This window comes from Nestor notabilis, unplaced genomic scaffold, assembly GCF_000696875.1.
Source record: "Nestor notabilis isolate BGI_N333 unplaced genomic scaffold, ASM69687v1 scaffold10074, whole genome shotgun sequence".
Classification (NCBI taxonomy): domain Eukaryota; kingdom Metazoa; phylum Chordata; class Aves; order Psittaciformes; family Psittacidae; genus Nestor; species Nestor notabilis.
In genome coordinates, this window is record NW_009926884.1 from 51,446 (window position 1) to 68,649 (window position 17,204).

The 17,204-nt window shown below is 41.2% G+C and overlaps 1 protein-coding gene across 1 annotated transcript in view; it reads right to left on the reverse strand.

Annotated features, from left to right (window-relative positions):
- The window catches only part of EEFSEC (eukaryotic elongation factor, selenocysteine-tRNA-specific), a 71,671-nt gene that overhangs the window by 37,699 nt on the left and 16,768 nt on the right, over positions 1–17,204 (reverse strand). The window contains exon 5 of the mRNA XM_010013797.1: positions 6,425–7,063. Coding sequence (XP_010012099.1) covers positions 6,425–7,063 — 639 coding nt within the window. The remainder of the gene's footprint in view (positions 1–6,424; positions 7,064–17,204) is intronic.

The following is a 17,204-nucleotide window of genomic DNA, read 5'->3' on the forward strand; positions in this document are numbered from 1 at the left end:
GGATTTCAAGTTCAAAGGGAACATCTCTGTTACTCTTGTTTTATGGCTTAGACCAGAGGACACAATAGCACTGAGTTTATGAAATATCCCTTCCCACTCGGCTTTTGTGTTTGCAGGGAAAAAGTAAACAGCCCTTTCTAACCACAGATGAAGCACGAGCATCCCCACAGCACTTCTGCTAATACCAACAAGTTCACAGAGAACATTAACCCACTTCACACTCCCCATCTAAGCAGCACTTACACCACTGTATATTGTTTGTAAAACCACAGTTAACATTACACTCAGTGCAAACCATAGTATAATTCCAAGGAAAATAACTGTGATTTCCCTTTGAGCAGGGACACAAGCTGTACGGCACAGCCTGTTAAACCACCCTGGTTGATAAGATAACTCAGAAATCACTGTCAGCTGAACACCCCCCAACAACCCTTCACACATCTTGAGAGCAAGTAACTCAACATCCTAACGTATCTGTAAGGAAAAAAACCCAAAAGGTGGGGATCAGATCAGAAACACACAGGAGGAACCAAAGTGGTGCCAGAATGAGAAGGGAAATAAGGAACGGTTCAAGACAGAGAAAGCAACAGCACTGAATATTAAATACTAGAAAGAGGCACAGAGATACAAAGAATAACCTTTTCTGTTTTAATCTAAATTTAATGGATTTAAATAGAAATAAAGCATTTTTTTTAAAAAAGGATAAAAACAGGTCTGAGGATTATTTTCAAACTGTTAAATGAAGTCAAAGCAGAAAACAACAGGAGGGGAAAAAAAGCACCAAAAAACCCTCTGACTAACACTGAAAACACAAAGAATTTTTATTGCATTTTTGTACTTTAGGACAAGTACACTTGAGACATCTTCATCATGATCCCTGAACAGCTCATTTATTTCTAGAGAACAGTTCCGAGCACTTTCCATTTCTGTGTCTGAAATGGGAATATTCTGGAGGCTGCAAATTCCTGTTCCTTTTTTAAAATACAGCTTCATGTAACTGAGAAAGTGACAGGACACAAGGATACAAAAAGTTGAAGGAGAAAAGAACCGAGAGGGACAAAGAACAGGGGCTTACAAAGTCCTCACTGGAAATCAAGCAGGAGACAAGGACAAGCTTGCAGAGAGCTGCCTCTTGGAATGGACTCACATTCCCTTCTGAAGGCACCACATGGATGTACAAACATCCCAAGGCTGTCCCTTCCCCACGTCATCTCCAGCTCTAGCGTGGGGATCCTCTGCCCAAAGGCCAACAGTCCATCATCTCCCTTGGGTTATAGTCTCCTTCTGCTGTTTGGTTAACAAGGTCCATTAATATCAAGCAATACTTGTCTGTGCCATGCTGCCACACAACTCAAATCCTAGTGAAGGTGCGCAGGAGAGGGATGGTCACAGTTCAGTAATATGTAGATTTGAGTTTTACTTCACTTTTTTACTTTCAAAATGCTGAGGAAATTACATTTATATAAAACCTCAGTTATTTAAGTTGCAGAATTGGGCACTTAAGAAGTTAAGAAATGCCAGATGTCTACAGAACCTTATTCCTGTCCCTCTTTGATATGCCCCATGATACACTCTTTACATGACCACATCCAAAACAATTTCACAGGAACCCTGCCTTATTAAGTGCACAGGGGAACAGAATTAATGTTGCATAGGCAACTGTAAATCTGGCATTTCCTAACTTCCAAGTGCTTGATTTTGCAACCTAAGTAACATTCTTAATTTATTTTTGTATCCAATAAATAAAATGGAACACTGGTTGCCTAGCTGACAAACCGATTCCCCCACAGGTGACTCTTGCACAACCTCAGAAAAATCAAGACCAGCTGTCCATACACTTGCAAAAGCATGGCTACATTTTAAATTTAATAATATAAATAACAACTGTAGGTGTTACTCAAACCTTGCAAAATTCTACTGGCCAGTCACATGCAGCAAGCCGTTTTGTTGGTGAGTGAACAAAATACTCATCTCTTCATATGAGTGTGCAGTAGATTCTGTGCTTGGCCAGTGCACTTTATGACAAATATATTCTATTGCATTAATCCATACGCTGCATCAGACAGCAAACATCCCCCTTCTTTTCTCAGCACCGGTATTTGTTTAATAAGCACACAGCCCTCCCTCCTCCTTCCCCTTTCCTCCACTAAGCTTCTCAAACCCTTTTACTCAAAACCTAAACAAGAGCCAATAAATAAATGCATCTTTTATATTCCTGCTTTACAGTGCATTTTAACTAGTGAATGTGCTGTGCACTTTTATTCACCTGAGTGCCTTCATCCCTGTATTATGACTGTATTTAGCATACCATCAGCAGCCAGGCAGAACCAAACAAACTCATGTGCAGACTTCAAAGCAGGGAAAATATTAATTGTGGCGTCTGCATGTTTACAGTGGATGGAGCAACATCCACCTCGGCCCTGCTGCGGTCACCGCAGGTAGCCAGCTACTGCAGTGCCTGCAGGCAGCACACAGCTTTCACTGGGCAACTTGGTCCTGTTACTCACCTTGTGCCCGGGTTTGTCCACACACCGTGTCAGTCACACAGAAAGCATCACTGCCTGGCTGAGGCTGTGTTTTACTTGCTATCCTGCTGGCATTACAGTGCCACTATAAGAACAGCAGACAAACCATCAGCCCCAGCAAGGCAATGAAACATCCTTTATCTATACGCAAGTTAGATGAAAGAATCAGCAGCCCTGAGGAGAACGACTTGGGGGTTTTGGGTGATGAGAAGCTCCCCGTAACCCAGCAGTGTGTACTTGCTTTTGCTCTTCCATTCAGGCTTCAGAAGAAATGCACCGATAAAAACCTTGATAACTTACCCTGCTTTCCCATCTTGCTCCTGCAACAATACTTTCCTTTGGGGATACTTAGTACCAAAATTCAAACAACCAGTCAAATGTTGTTATTAAGCACTAAGTGACTCTTCCATCCTGCCAAACCTAAGCGTGTCACCTACATGATGGCCTCGGTCCCCATGGGAGCAAGTGCAGTAAGAAAACTCACTATTCAGCAACCCACAAAACTTGGGAACAGAACGGATGCGAGATATGGAAGGAAACTGATGAAGAAACAAGCGCAGTGTGATTGCCATCAAGTAAGTAAAGCCTAAGAGCAAGGCAAATAATAAGAAAAATACATTAAAAACTTTTAAATACACAGAGAAAATGAATTCTTCTTAATGTCAAAGGAACATAGAGAAAGCATCTTTAGGAAGGACAAACCCATTCTCATAGGAAAACATTCTGCTATGCTTAAAATGGGAAACAATCACAGCCGAGACTTGCGTATATTTTTCGCCATACAGGCTTGTAAGTGCAGAAGGTGCAGCCTGTGCTATGCAAGCAAGACAGAGGGTTTTCCTTCTCCTTTTGTTTCTGACAGAACTACTGATTTACGAGCATCCTCAACAATAGGACCCAGTGGCAACCATCCTAAGATAAATCCTGCTGGTGCAAACACTTTCATAACAGGCAGAATATCTGAGTCACACAGGAAAGCATGATGCACTTCTACTGTTCACCTTGCAGCTGAAACTCTCTGCTCTCAACCTGTGCGTCCGCAGATGCCAAAGAGCAAATAATGTGACAAACAGAAAGAATTTATCCCAGGAACTGAGTAACTGCTTCATGAGTCAGGCTGGAATCAACCTGCAATGCTGTGCAGAGGTAAAACCAAGAGGAAGGTATTTCAGAGGTGGTGTTGGGATGAATACAAGTGTCTCTGCCCACAGAACTGCCAAGAGCTGACTGGTGAGCTTGGGGTCTCCAGAAAGACAAGGTCAAGGACAGCAGTTGCTGTTTATCTTCATAATCTGCATGTCTCCAGGTCCAGGGGCTGCTGACCTACTGTAGCTGAGCAAACCCACATTCACCCCCACCACACTCTGCCACTTCAGAGGGACGAACCTTCTTCACAGCATCTCATTTGCCCCTTTTTTCACAGACTTCACATGGCACTCCTTGAAGCAACACTGGTGCTCACAATAGCACTCTCAGTCCTGCCTTTACCCTGTTATCAGTACAAGCCACTTGTTGCCAGCCTGGCTCTTTTTCCTATCAAAAGCACATTTGTCAGGCAGCCAAGGCTCTGCAAAAATAAAATGTCCAGAGGGCGACAGTCTCTGCCTCCATGTAACCACACCAGAAAGATGCTCTTGACAGAAACTTCCTTCCACTGAACTTCTCCCCCTTCTCTGCAGGAGAAAACTGGACTTGTATTTCACATCATGTTAAAATCATCAAGTCAAGCAAACACAAACCTGTGCCTCTGAGTGCTGAAGGAATGGCAGATTTTTATTTTCCTTACAATTAACCCCTAAAAGACTTACTCTAACCACAAATCAAATCTGGTCTGCAGTAAAACAGGAGCAGTCACACACTTACAACAGTTCAAAAAACAGAGAAAAATCATAACTGCAGTTTGAATCATGAAGCTTTTCCAAAGTCAAGCTGCAATCCCAGCATGGTTAGAAGCAGGTTTCCTGCACTATGCAGCACCTCAGACAACACTGACTTCCCCCAAAGAGCAATGATATATAATTTAAAGCCGAATTTCTCAGGTACTACAATAACACATCCCTAAAGAAAAAATTAAAGATCAGCAGATAAATAAGCAAGGCTGTGAAAGGAGGCTCAGGGTAAATTCAAAGTTTCTGGTGAACAGCAACAGACAGGCTTTGGTTCTTTCTCTCCTAGTGCTTCACTCTACCTTAGAGCCAGGGTACCAAAATGAAACAGTGAGCAGCACAAAAAGCAGCAAAAGGGTACCTGAATTTTTGTAGAACATTCACCATCACTTGAGTAGATGAGAGAGCCAAGGAAGTTTAAGTTTGAATTCTCACTAAAATCTACTAATTCAAGACAGTTTGTGAGTTTAAATGTGATTTATAAAAGATGGTGTTTACCCAGTTCATGGATCTGATTTCTATGTGAAACAGCAAAACTGTCACACTTGCTCTTAGAGAGCCAAAAAATCTTTGAGAATGTTTTTCTTTTATTAAAAAAACCCCAAACAAACACCAAAAATATCACCCAAAACCCATAAAAAACCCACCCCCAAACCACCAACTTAAAATCCAGAAGGGTGCTGTGCCCAAGGGGCCCAAAAGAAAAGCCCCATGATGCTGAAACTTAATGAATTTACAGTTCTTACTATTCCATCAGTGCTCTGAAATTAATCAGAGCACGAACAAAAAGCCAAACCATAAATGCCTGATTTCTCCTGGGTAAATGGGTAGTTAAACTACAGGGAATTGATTCTAATTCCAGCAGCAGGCAGGGGGAGAGCCCCCATCACATCAGCATTTTACAAAGGGGCACTAGTGAGCCCCCATGCACCCCAGTCCTGGATGCACACTTCCAGCTGGTGCTGAGCCCGGAAAGGGGGCTGGTACAGCCCCTGCCTCCCTCACGGCCTTTCAGGATGCTCTGGAGCTCATTTTCCCCAGCAGCATTCTCTGGAGGAAAAGTTTGCTCCTTGTGGAGGTAAACCTGCATTTTTTAGTTATTATTATGATTTTTATGCCTCCCCAGGGAGGGTGAGGAGGGGGGAGCTTCCTTGCTCAACAGAGAAAGAAATTTTCCTGCATCATTGCCAAGAACAGACACCCTAAATTGAGTGATCCTAATCTCCAGCCATCAGCAGCAGGGTGGGACCAGCTGATTCAGACTTTCTGTTAGCTAGTGACTTTGTGTACTAAAATAAGGCACTGTACCACCCAACGGTTCCTGCTGCTCGCTGCTCTGCAAGAGCACAGGCTCAATAGCAGCTCCCGACTGGAAGTACTTCCCCAGCTGGCACAACCCTCTTCCCACTGGCTCTCCCAAGTCTCTGCATGCCTCCATGACTTCACACTGCCAGGGTTTCTTAGGACACTTGCTCCACCATCCTTTCATCAGGCATCAGGGAAACTACCAACTCTGAGTATCTACAGTGCCATGGGAGGCAGAACCCAAAAACAAACCTGACCTGCAGACAGACTAGTAGATAGCAACTGGTCATTCATGAGGCCAATTTGTATTCATGGAGTGTGTCCAGCTCTGGGGCCCCCAACACAAGAGGGACGTGGAGCTGTCAGAGTGAGTCCAGAGAACGTTCCTCCTGCTACACCAGGCTGCTCCAAGCCCCTGTGTCCAACCTGGCCTTGAACACTGCCAGGGATGGGGCAGCCACAGCTTCTCTGGGCACCCTGTGCCAGCGCCTCAGCACCCTCACAGGGAAGAACTTATATTTAATCTAAATCTCCTGTTTAAGTTTTAACCCATTCCACTTATACTATCACTACAGTCCCTGTTAAATAGTCTCTCCAGCATCCTTGCAGGCCCCTTTCACACAGTCTTTACATTCCAGTGTCCACCAAGATATGTATTTACACAGAATATTCCCTCTCCCCATGTATAGCAGTGAAAAGGCAGCTTACCCTTTCCACTTGTCCTTCTTTGTGCTTCAGCTTGTACACTTTCAGCTTTGGCAGGAAAGTCTCTATGTAGTTCTTGTCTTCCATACCTTGGAGCAGCACTCCATGGAACGCCAGCCTGCAGGTATTTGCGTGGATATCTGTATCCAGCTTGGAGCCAATCACAAGGCACAGTTTAGGACAAGTGACTGGTTTTTCAAACTCTAGCAAAGCCCACTGATGTCTTGGGAGCTGGACTCCTCCTGCCTGGTCATTCTCTTTGTTCTCTGACGTATTTGAGTCCTTGGACAAATATGCCTCTTGGTAAAGATAATCTTTTTCAAAATCAAAAGCATTTTCTTGAATTTCTTCATTGAAGTCAGCAGGGGCTGGACTGAAAAACATCACTCGTCCCATAACTGTTTCATGGCCAACCGTGATATGGAACTTGGCCTTGGTCTGCAGAGCGCCTCGAAAATACTGGATTTTCTTCAGAGAAATGATTGCAGCATGGATGGTGTGAAGTGACTCTGGGGTGCAGATCAGGCCTCGTTCTAGCAGTTTGGGATCAAACTGGGTTACACAGATGCCTACTCTGTCACCCTGCATAGCATAATTCACAGGAGTATGGAACATCTGCATGGACTTGACTTTCTTTGTCACCTATTGAAAGAGCAAGAAAAAGCCATTAATTACTATCTCTTAGTCTATGACATTCCATATATTTAATGAAATCAAATCTTTGCAAGAAAGCTTTGAGGAATTTTCATCAATTTAGCGATAACATCACTGTCACCAACGTGGAGTTCCACCTCTTTGGATTATTGTGAAGAGAAAGATACTGCCTTACTCAACCTACTGAAGATCAGCCCTTAGTGCAGACCTGTCCAGTACCTTGCAGACAATTTAATCATCCCATCAATATTTGTCCTAAATGCAAACAGTTCTTCCCCTTATATTCATGGAATTTATTCTTCTGAAGTTCCCACAGAGCACAGGAGAGCAGGAGGAAATGAGACCACCATATTCAAGCCCATTCCTTTTTTCCTACATGTCCTCAGTACCAGAATTGATTGTAAAAGCAGTATACAGAACAGAATTGGCAAGGGGGGGCAGGACAGGATTAGATCATACAAGAACTGAGTTGGAATTGCATCTCCTTCAAAAGGTCAGACATGGAACCAGCAGAGAAGTGAATCAGTGAGTTGATCTGTACCCACTGGATCAAGTAACAAGAGCCAGAGTAGCTTTAAATCACCAGCTTCCTGTTTTCTGAGCAGCCCATGAACACCAGTACAGTATTTCATTCCATTTCACTCTGACCCCAGCTGACAGAGACATTTGTCCATGGTTTAAAATACTCCAAATGTAGAGTTTTCTTCAAGAGGCTCAAAATTAAAATTCATCTTTTTTTGTCTGGCTTTTAAAATACAACCCTGGAAGCACTGAAAGGGATACAACTGGCCCTCAGCATTAGATTTGTTTCTCCTCTGCGTATCTCGTTTCCCCATGTAAGGGGTCCCCACGAGTTACACCACAGCTCTAAACATCCACGTATTTTCTGTATCTTCGTAGCAATACAAATTTCCAGTAGGGAGCTGGGGCTGGATCACTAAGTCCACCAACAGAATGACCTGAACCACTTCAGAGCATTCTGCCCTGAGCAATAGGAGTTCATAACTGAACAGCTACAAGCAACACCTTCAACATCTTTGCATTTATTCTGAGCACCCAATTTTGGTCCTCAAAATCCTGCTTGTAAAGCAACTTCTGTCTCATCCTGTCCATGAAAATAGTGCAAGGCCTATTTTAGCGATCCACTAGAGATATTTTACTCTTCTTTAGGAGAATTAGGCGCTTAAAAACAGAAAGAAAGTGAACAATACTGAGTGTAATAAGAGTTTGTGTGCAAACAATGGCTGTAAACATGGAAAACCAGTATAAAACTTGCTACAAACTTCACTAAAATTCACTCACATTTTGATCCCTAATAATGGCACAAAGGAATTCATCATATCAATATAGACCCATGTGTTGAAATCTTACATCATTTGCAAAGGGATTTGCTTCACTGTTCAAATTTTATTTGTATAATCACATCAATGTTCCTAAAGCATTAGGTAAAGGTCTATAAAAAGGGTGAAAAAGAAGTCCATGTTTTTCAAAAGCAGATTAAAAAAAATGCAAACCAGAAATCAAAAGCACCCAAACAGTTCAGCCCTTGAGATAAACAAGTGTGTCCAATATAAGACAAGAACCCAGTTTTTGAAGACCAAAAGACAAGCCCACTAAGATTTTCAAAGCAGTTAAGTACAGACTAATAGAAAACAGGATACAGAAAAAGTCCACTAATGACTTTTCCCCCTGATATGTCAGAGCTTCTTTTCCTTTATTTATCCAACTTCCATTAAGTTATCAACCATATGCCATTGCTCAAAGCTTCTTTAGATAAGAACCTAGTCATCCTGCTGGTTCCCAATGCTGCAAGTGCATCTTTCCGATATGAAAGACACATCAGCCTTATTTCCCTGTACCACTGACAAGGAACTCCATGTTAAAATAATTAGTCTCAATAATCTGTTAGAGAAAATACTGATTATAAATTCAGTATTTGTAAAAGAAGTATTACAGATCTATTACAAAAAGTCTCCACCACGAACAGAGACTCCAACCAGTTTAAAACAAAGATCATATCTCAGAGTCTGGCTGCCAAGAGCAGCATCTTTAAACTTACATCCAGGAAGGATGAGGAACTGATGAATGAAGAAAGCATCATTTCAGCCCTGAGATTTAGAAACACACCAAGAGCAAGCCTGCCTCAACCAGCACCGAAACAAGAAGAAAAAAACTGGAAAAGCCCCAAAACACAACCTTGAGAGGCATAAACTGACCATACAAGGCAGCAAAGTGCCAAATACAAGAAACCTCACCTTATTTCACCCAGTAGAAGTGCCTCCTTAACAGCTGAAGGAGAAGAGCAAATGAAGGCCCAACCATACAACCAGAACACATCCCATATCCACTGCCTCTGCAAGGACTCCCTTCCTCCCTATTGCTCTGCTACAAACCCAAATACAGAATGAGGCATCTCATCTTCCTGCTTCCAGCATCATCTCTTGGTGGTCAGATGATACCAAGCTACACTGTCAAAAAACACTGCCCGCTTATCTGACAGGTACCACAATTTTTAGTCTTCACCCAAACCCTGTCTAAGCACATCCACAGAAACAAGCAAAGCTCCAATTCAGACCTAAGACTGATCTTACACATAAGCACATCTTTCCAGAAATTCCCTTCTAATTATGAGAAATGACAAATTCTTTGCTTTCCAAGGGATGACCATAGGTAAATAAAGCTGTGTCCTACAGATGAGAAAGCAGCAGTGTGTTTAGTGAAAAAGGCAAACCACCCTTCAGTTTTTGAAAGCAAAAGGCCAATTTTCTTAGATATTTATCACTTCATAACAACTTTCCTCACAGCAAAGCTTCCAATAGCCTCAACCACTTCAACCAATTCTCAGGTCACACCAAACCCCCCCAAATCCAACCCACACCTCATCATTTCCACATGGGAACACTCTGTGAGATGCTACTCAAACTACACTAACATCACAACTCTTCCCATCTACTTTTTGCCACAGAAGGCCATTGGGCTGGTCACGTATGACTTGCCCTTGCAGTATTCCCCAGTAATTACATGTTCTTAAGATGCTCTTTGGCTTCCACGCCTTATGTCTCTTCCTCTACCTGGGATGAGTGGAACACCAAGGGCACCAAGACCCACTGCACGTTTATCTTCTCTCTGCATTGCCTCTTCCAAGTTTGGGTGACCACACACATAAGGGAGGACCACGTCCCCTTTTAGTAGCCAGAAGAGCCTAAGATAGGTAAGGAAGAAATCCTCACACTCCAAGGATGTGTGGAAGGAAGCAGAAGCCAGACATCTACTATATATCCTTTCATCTCCAAGTAACTAAAATATCTCTGGGGTTTCTGTAATTAAAAAAAGGAAACTTAAGACACCAATATCCTTAAACTGAGTGGTACCGCTTGTGCCATCTATCACTACAGATGACAAAGCGCACCTTTTAAAAGCATACTGTAATGCCAATGAGTTTAGCTAGCAAGTATCTAGGCAGAGAATGTCAGACCCATAGTAAAACTATGACATCAAATAAGCTTAACATTTACATTCCAATTAAAATTTCTGCAACTTATCAAAAAATGTTTCAATAAACCATTTTTCAAAGAAAAAAAAAAATCCCAAAAGAAGTCAAAGCCAAGGCAAATGATAGGTTACAGAAAAGCTGTCTGGAATTTTCTGCTTCCAAAAGAATTGAATTCTTTTTTTCCCCAAATAGATTTAGGTTTAGAACAATAATAATACTTTTATCTGAAGACTTCAAAGTCACATACAGAAGAATGTATCACAGTAAACACAGGGTTGAAGGTTTTATAGAAGAATTTCTGCTGGGTTTTTTTCCTCTCCTTCTTTAAGAGAAATTTGTTTACTACCAGCCTTTGAAAAGCATGAAAGGGAGGAAACTATATGGCAAGGAAGTAAAACTTTCACATGTAAGGAACATTTGGAGCTTTGTGAGAAGGCTGGTTTGGGTAGAATGTGCGACATGTAGCCAAATGTGAGTAATATTATATCTCAAATAAAAATCAGCCCATGAATATACATAATCCAAAAGGTAATTCTCCCAATCTCTGAAATGTAATGGAGCCACTCTAGATCACTGAGGCATGAATATTTACCGTATTCAGGCTTTACTGCTCTTGATCTGGGTTCAATTTTGCAAATTAAAATGAAGGCTCTGTGGATAGAGAGATTAAAGAAGAGCATCCCAAAGCCTGCCTGTTTCCTTGGTGTGACAGCAGTGATCTGGTTACCCTTCTGTTAGGTTATTTCTTTTATACTTAATGGAGTAGGTCAAAAGCAATCGAGAATGGAAAGAGGAGGTCATTACTGGGTCACAACCTTGGAGTTAAAGGCTCACTAAAGAAAACAAACATAAAGTGAACATAAAGCTACATTTAAAAATAAAACCTGTAATGAAAAAATAATTTTTCCAGCTCTTTTCACTTCTCTTTTGATAGGTCAGGAGGAAAAACAGGAACAAAGTTCTTTTTTTGCTCCTTTCTTGTGAACATATTTCTCCCATCCCTTCTCAAAAATAAGCTCATTAATAGAAACCATGATTTATACAAAATGAAACAAAGGTGATGAATAATTACCGAGAGATCTGGTAGGCTTCATTTGCTGTGGCAAACGTTAACATTCATCGTGATGATTTGTACATTTTCTAGGAAATACTCAGAACATAAATACAGCAGCACCAGTGCAACGCAGCACACGCAAGTACACCCAACAGTACAAATCAAATGACACGGTACCACTTCAAGTGAATTCCTTGTACTAATTACAACCAAAACAAAGGCTACCTCTGCTCAGAGGAAAGGAGAAGAAAAAAGGAATTCATTACTATCAGCCAACTTTTTAGTTTATGAAATGAAAAATGATTGGGGTATAAAATCTTTGCAGCTTTTCCTTGAGGTAGGGTTTTTTTTAGTGGCAAATAAAAAGTTCAACTGGAGCCATTCCTAAATCAAGTCAGTAACAGAGATTAAGATTAGATGAGTAAATTTATATCCTCTGCATTGTATGTTGTTTTCAAAATCTAAGCAGTTACATCTAGAGTAAAGAACAAACGGATTTATCCCTATCACCTTGGCAAATAATACTGAGCTATTAAAGGAGCAGAGCAGCAGGGTGCAAAGTTTGATACAGCAAAACCAAATTCTATTGCACAGATACATGGTATAAAACAAAAAGCAGGTTTACAATAATGATTCTAATTAATCCATTCACAGGCAGTTGGGGGTGGACGAGAAACGGAGGCAGAAAATTGGGGAATGAATCAAGAGACTTATAAAACTAGAAACAAAGACAAAGTGTAGTGTTCAGCAGCCAGCAAAACCAGCATTCACCATATTGAGCTGCCATGTGATACCTTGTGAAATAAGAAATTCACACTTTTTTGCCTCTGAGCTACATCCTGGTACCAAAGGGTTACTGTGTTCTGAACCCTTCACCAAGGGCCTTACTAAACATTTAATATTTTTCTTTCTGCTTTCCTAAAGGCCCCAGATGTGTTCTTGCAGATCAAAAGAGACCAACTTATAAAGTTAAATGAAATCAAGGGCTTTTGTTCCAAGGCATCGTTGCTGAACTAATTATTCCTGGATGTTGTTTAATGAAATAGCGGTGCCATATATTAGACGAGTTAACAGGATGAGTTGTGTGAGTTATAGGAAAGGTCTGATCCAGGATTATAAATTTAAGGTTTTCTTCAAAGGAGATGAAACAAGCTACTCTCAACTCCCCAGTCCTTTCTGTCACTGGAAGACTGAAATAAAAGAACCCAAAAATGTATGAAAGCTGAAATATCATTCTACATATTTACCCTTCCCTGAATAATAGAGAACAAAAGATGGGGGAGAGTTCAAAATACTCCCGAGGTTCTTTGAGATGGGAAATGAAGATCTAAGAAATGATGGGGAAATGAAGATCTAAGTTATGCTTTCTATTCCCTGAATGTTACATAGCATAAGTTAAAATAAACATTTGTCAAGCCTTAGGAGAAGCTTCATTTTAGATGTGCATACACAAGACAGGACTCCCATCTTAACTCAATGCAAATAGTTACCACAGCATTTCTATTATCGGGAAAAAAAAGGGATAGGGGGTATAAGCAAAGTACTTTTACAACATCAAATTATTAGTAGAATTGGATCTTTTACATTATTGCGCAGCTCCCAACCCCACCAACAGTTAAATGCTTATTTAACTATACATTTACCTTATGCAGAGAAACAAAAGACTCTTATGATCCCTAAGGACATATCAGACTCGACATTTCTGAACCTCTGGCTCTTATATATTCAGACAATAAACACTTCTCTTCCCTACTGATAGTCTCTTCTGTGTTTGTGTTTTACAGCCTGACACCGGCCAACCCAACACTTGACACCTAATTAACAGACCTGGGAGCTGGAGGTCCCTATATTGATCACACTAAATGGGATTAGTGGGAAATAAAAAGTTCAAAGGGTCTTGACCAAACCTGAGCAGAGCCCAGCTGTGACAGCTGCTATGAATTTGTGTACCCAGCGCCCCACGTCTGGATTAAGAGGGCTCCGGAGCACAAGAGCCCGCAGTAGCAGTGAGATCCCGACAGATCCCCCAACAATGTCAGGCTCTGTAGTGACTGACTGCAGGAAAAATCCGCTCCCTTGTTTGTATAGGTCTTTTTGATTAAGTCCTGAAAAGGGTCCCTCACCTCTGGTACAACAAGCACTTGCAATAGATGTAGAGTTGTGACTTTTTTGCCTCTCAAGGATTTGTTAATTTGCAGTGGAAGAGCTGTCCAATTTGAACACAACCTAGGTATGGTTATAAAAGAAAGAATTTCTGATACATACTGCAAGCACAGCTAGTATATTCTGACAGTGACAGCCAGGAGCTGTATTTAAATGACAGAACTCCATACTATTATCTTCTAAACACACTTTCTATTTGCCTAAACCTCCCAGCTGTCATCAGGTGAATAATTTTTCATTTCATACACACTCACACTTTAGTGACAGTTATACTGACATGATTTTCTAAAACCTTCATCAAGATCCAAACAAATTACAGCTATCACCATCATATTTCAGTACTGAGTACCTGTGCAAACTCATTTCTTACTTAAAACACGCTGCCTAATTTTCAGTATCAAATATCACAGACACCTGTAACAGAAACATGGGAAACTGCCTGCCACTCCGGGAGGGAACAAGCCCAGAGTGCAGATGTGCAAGTCCCATCAAAGCACAGCGACTGCTCAACAGGATTCTGCTGGTTAATGGGATAGTTACCAAAATAGTCAGAATAAACTATGAACAAAATGTTACTTCACTTTTGTTGGTGCTTTTATTTATTTGGATCAGGATTCACTCTGTCGGAATATTTTTAAAAAGAAAACTGAGGAAGATCTGCTCTGGGAATTCATGTATCAACGATAAGGAAACAGCCATCAGTCACAGGAGGGAAAGATGGAAACCGGCCGTCAATTCATAAGTCATTTTAATCTATTGTGGGTCTTTTAAAAGGAAGCTAAATGTGGTCCATGAAGAGACCTTTAAAATAGGCTCACTGAGGCTGCAACATGCATGGGTAACAGAGGAGCCAGCACCAGAGCTGTCACACAGGAATACCTGACAGCGGATCACCAATGATGGACACTTGCTCAAAGTGAGGAACCTGCAGCTTACAGAAGAGTGAATCATTAATGCTGGCACATAAAGGTATTTCACATAACAAAGAACAACCTTTGAATGCTTTATGCAGTATTGCAGCACACCAAAACCAGATTTTCCTCCCTTTAGTTTCAGGGGGGAGGGGGGGGGGTCCCCCTCTGCTATTTTTGTATATCCATGATCTCTTCTTCTGAGGCGCTGGCACAGGGTGCCCAGAGAAGCTGTGGCTGCCCCATCCCTGGCAGTGTTCAAGGCCAGGTTGGACCCACGGGCTTGGAACAACCTGCTCTAGTGGGAGGTGTCCCTGCCCGTGGCAGGGGTTGGAACTGGAGGAGCTTTAAGGGCCCTTCCAACACAAACCAGTCTGGGATTCTACGACTTCTTTCCTTGCAGACTCTTCCCCTTCCCAGCCTTTGGGTCTCACAGCTGCTGTGTGATCAGCCACATCTGCTGAAACAACCTTCACGGAGTTGGCCGATGACATTTCAAAGCACCACAATTAGGCTTCAAAATTAACATCCCAAGACTGAAGATTTCATGTGTCTCCTCTGGCTGCAGTCAGGGCTGGGAAACTGCAACTGTCAGTCCCTCACAGTCTTGAAAGCTAGGACCTTCTCTTTCTAAATTCAAGTTGAAATTCCGTGTAATCCAAAGTGTGCTGGGCACAAGAAGTTCTTTGAGATGACTGGATCCAGTCCAAAGGAAGCTCATGTAACCTATCCAGCATGCAAAATTTTTTCCTTATTCACCATATTATTTAATATTTTTTTTAAACAGTGTAGTTTTAAAAGTTCCATCAGTTTTTGTAAGTACTTCTCACGACCAGGTTTCCTCATCTGCAGATTTTCACTGCAGCCACTCACTCTCACAGCTCCCATTCCCCTCAGATACTGAAAGATTATGTACTTCCTCAATAGCACAAAACAGCATCATGACTTTCTCTCTTGATATATTATAGATGTTGTAATTACATTTACATTCTCAATTTAAAATGATTAAGAAATGCCCAGTAAATGTACAATAAATACAGAAGATACTCATCACAGTAAGACTGCAAGGTTTGGTTATTTGCAGTTTTAGGAGACTGGACTAACATGGAACTGGGGATGCACCCTCTAGCCCTGGTTTATTTATGAGGTTTTTTGCACAGTAAAATGGCTTGAAAAATAAATATAGTTTTATTGGAAATGTCTGGTTACTTTTATTTACAATGAAAATACTGAATTAGCAAAGAACTGATCAGATCCTTCAGAAGAAAAATGTCAGTGTTAGAATGTTGGTAACTCTCACTACTACCACCAATGGCAAATAGAGGAAATCAAGTCAGCAAGCTGGTACACAACTGGCTCTAGTTCTACCACACTGTTTCAATAGGAGGAGTGGGGGAAAAGATAACTTAAACACAGATAAGGACAAAGATAAACAGAAAAATAAGAAAAGCTTTTAACTTGGCCAGTAAGCCAAGTTTCCAAAGTCACTATGAGGAGATGCTTGTTCTGAACTCAAGAGACCTGGCTTCAAGAATCAGTACCTGAAAAAATGAGGGGGGGGGGGGAATACATACAGTACTTAAGCATACATTTATACACCACTTACTCCATATTTATATTTAATGATCCTTCAGAAGATTAGATTTAGAAGATAAAGTTTTTAAAATTAAGTTAGTCACTTAACATGGACATTTTTGTGTCTTTACTAAAAGGTAATACAGTACCACTGGGATAGTCTCTGTTCAGACAGCATCATCAAGTCTTGTATTCCCTTTGGATATAGTATTTTGTAACTATGACAGTTTGTTATCCATTTTCCTGCAAGAGGAAGGTACCACTTACTGCCCTTGGGTTTTTTTATTTTGTTAAAGTGGGATAAATTGCCCACTGCTTGGAAAACATCCCACCCCTTGGCTTTTCTGAGGATATTATTTAAAAGCCCAAAAGCATGTTAATATTTAACAAAAGTAGAGGGTTAGCCGATTAGAATAGAGTCTGACATGTTATCTAAGGCAAAGGCTTATTTCACTGCTCCAAAAGAAAAACATGAAACCCCAGTGCCTCACCAACACCACAGTAACAAAGAGGGGGTTGTACCGAATTCCAACCTAACCCTCAACAGTGGATTCCAATTACTGTGCTCATAGGAGAAGTGAAAATATTGACAAAATATAATACCATTTTTTCTGATAAAGTGCTGAACAATGCTGCGGGAAACCTTCCACAGATGGAAATCTGCAGAGAAAAATCAAGTTCCCGCTCAAACTTCACTCTTTTAGCCTTGTGAAACTCCCCAGCACAGGAAGAGGTGACTCTGCACAGAGACCAGGGAATAAAAGAGAGATGCAAATAAATATCTCTGCTGTCATAAACTTCAGAAGAAACATTATTAGTTAAACTTAGCGGACTCTGTGGTCTAATATACATTCAGCACAAGAAATTTTTCTACACGCCTTTGGCTCCATCTGCTGACTTTTAATATTAAAAATAATTGATGAGGCTGAAAAC